Consider the following 540-nt stretch of genomic DNA (forward strand, 5'->3'; position numbering starts at 1 on the left):
TGTTGGTGTTCAAGAACGGCATCAAGCTTGGAGGATTCCACTCGATGCGTAAGATCGCCAACATCAAGCCCACGTGAGTTTAGCTCGTAGCGTTCGAAGGAATACGATACTGATATCGCATTGATGCAGGCGAAATGGATGAATGAGGAGCCTGAGATGACTGTTGAGATCGTAGGAGGCAACGTGTTCGAGTTCACTACGGAGATCGCCAACTTGGTCGACAAGTCCGGTACGCAAGCCTTACATATCATGGTAATGTACAAGCCTGACTGACGGTGGTTGTGGTGGGATTCAACCCGTACGTGGAATGCGACCCCACTACCCATACGAAATACTCGCAATCTACGGGTCTGAACAAGTTGATGGCCGAATATGCCAAGGTGGGGTACGCGCGTCCTTTAATGTTTGGTGAATTCGGCTGCAATAAGGGCGAAAACACCATCGATGGTTACGAGAACCAGCGCACATTCTACGACGTAAGTTTTATTTACGCTTTTTGCATTAATTCTATCGGATAATTGATAGTGTTTTGTTTCCTGA

At 47.4% G+C, this 540-nt stretch overlaps 1 protein-coding gene across 1 annotated transcript in view; it reads left to right on the forward strand.

The window, feature by feature from the left end:
- Positions 1-123: 123 nt before the first annotated feature.
- PPTG_20177 (hypothetical protein) overlaps positions 124-540 on the forward strand; it is a gene marked incomplete at both ends in the record, with an annotated part of 1,100 nt that continues 683 nt past the window's right edge. Inside the window, one exon of the mRNA XM_008918839.1 lies at positions 124-229. Within this exon, the coding sequence (XP_008917087.1) occupies positions 124-229 (106 nt within the window). The remainder of the gene's footprint in view (positions 230-540) is intronic.

The sequence above is a fragment of the Phytophthora parasitica genome (genome assembly GCF_000247585.1).
Source record: "Phytophthora parasitica INRA-310 unplaced genomic scaffold supercont2.334, whole genome shotgun sequence".
NCBI classification, from domain to species: Eukaryota; Oomycota; class Peronosporomycetes; order Peronosporales; family Peronosporaceae; genus Phytophthora; species Phytophthora nicotianae.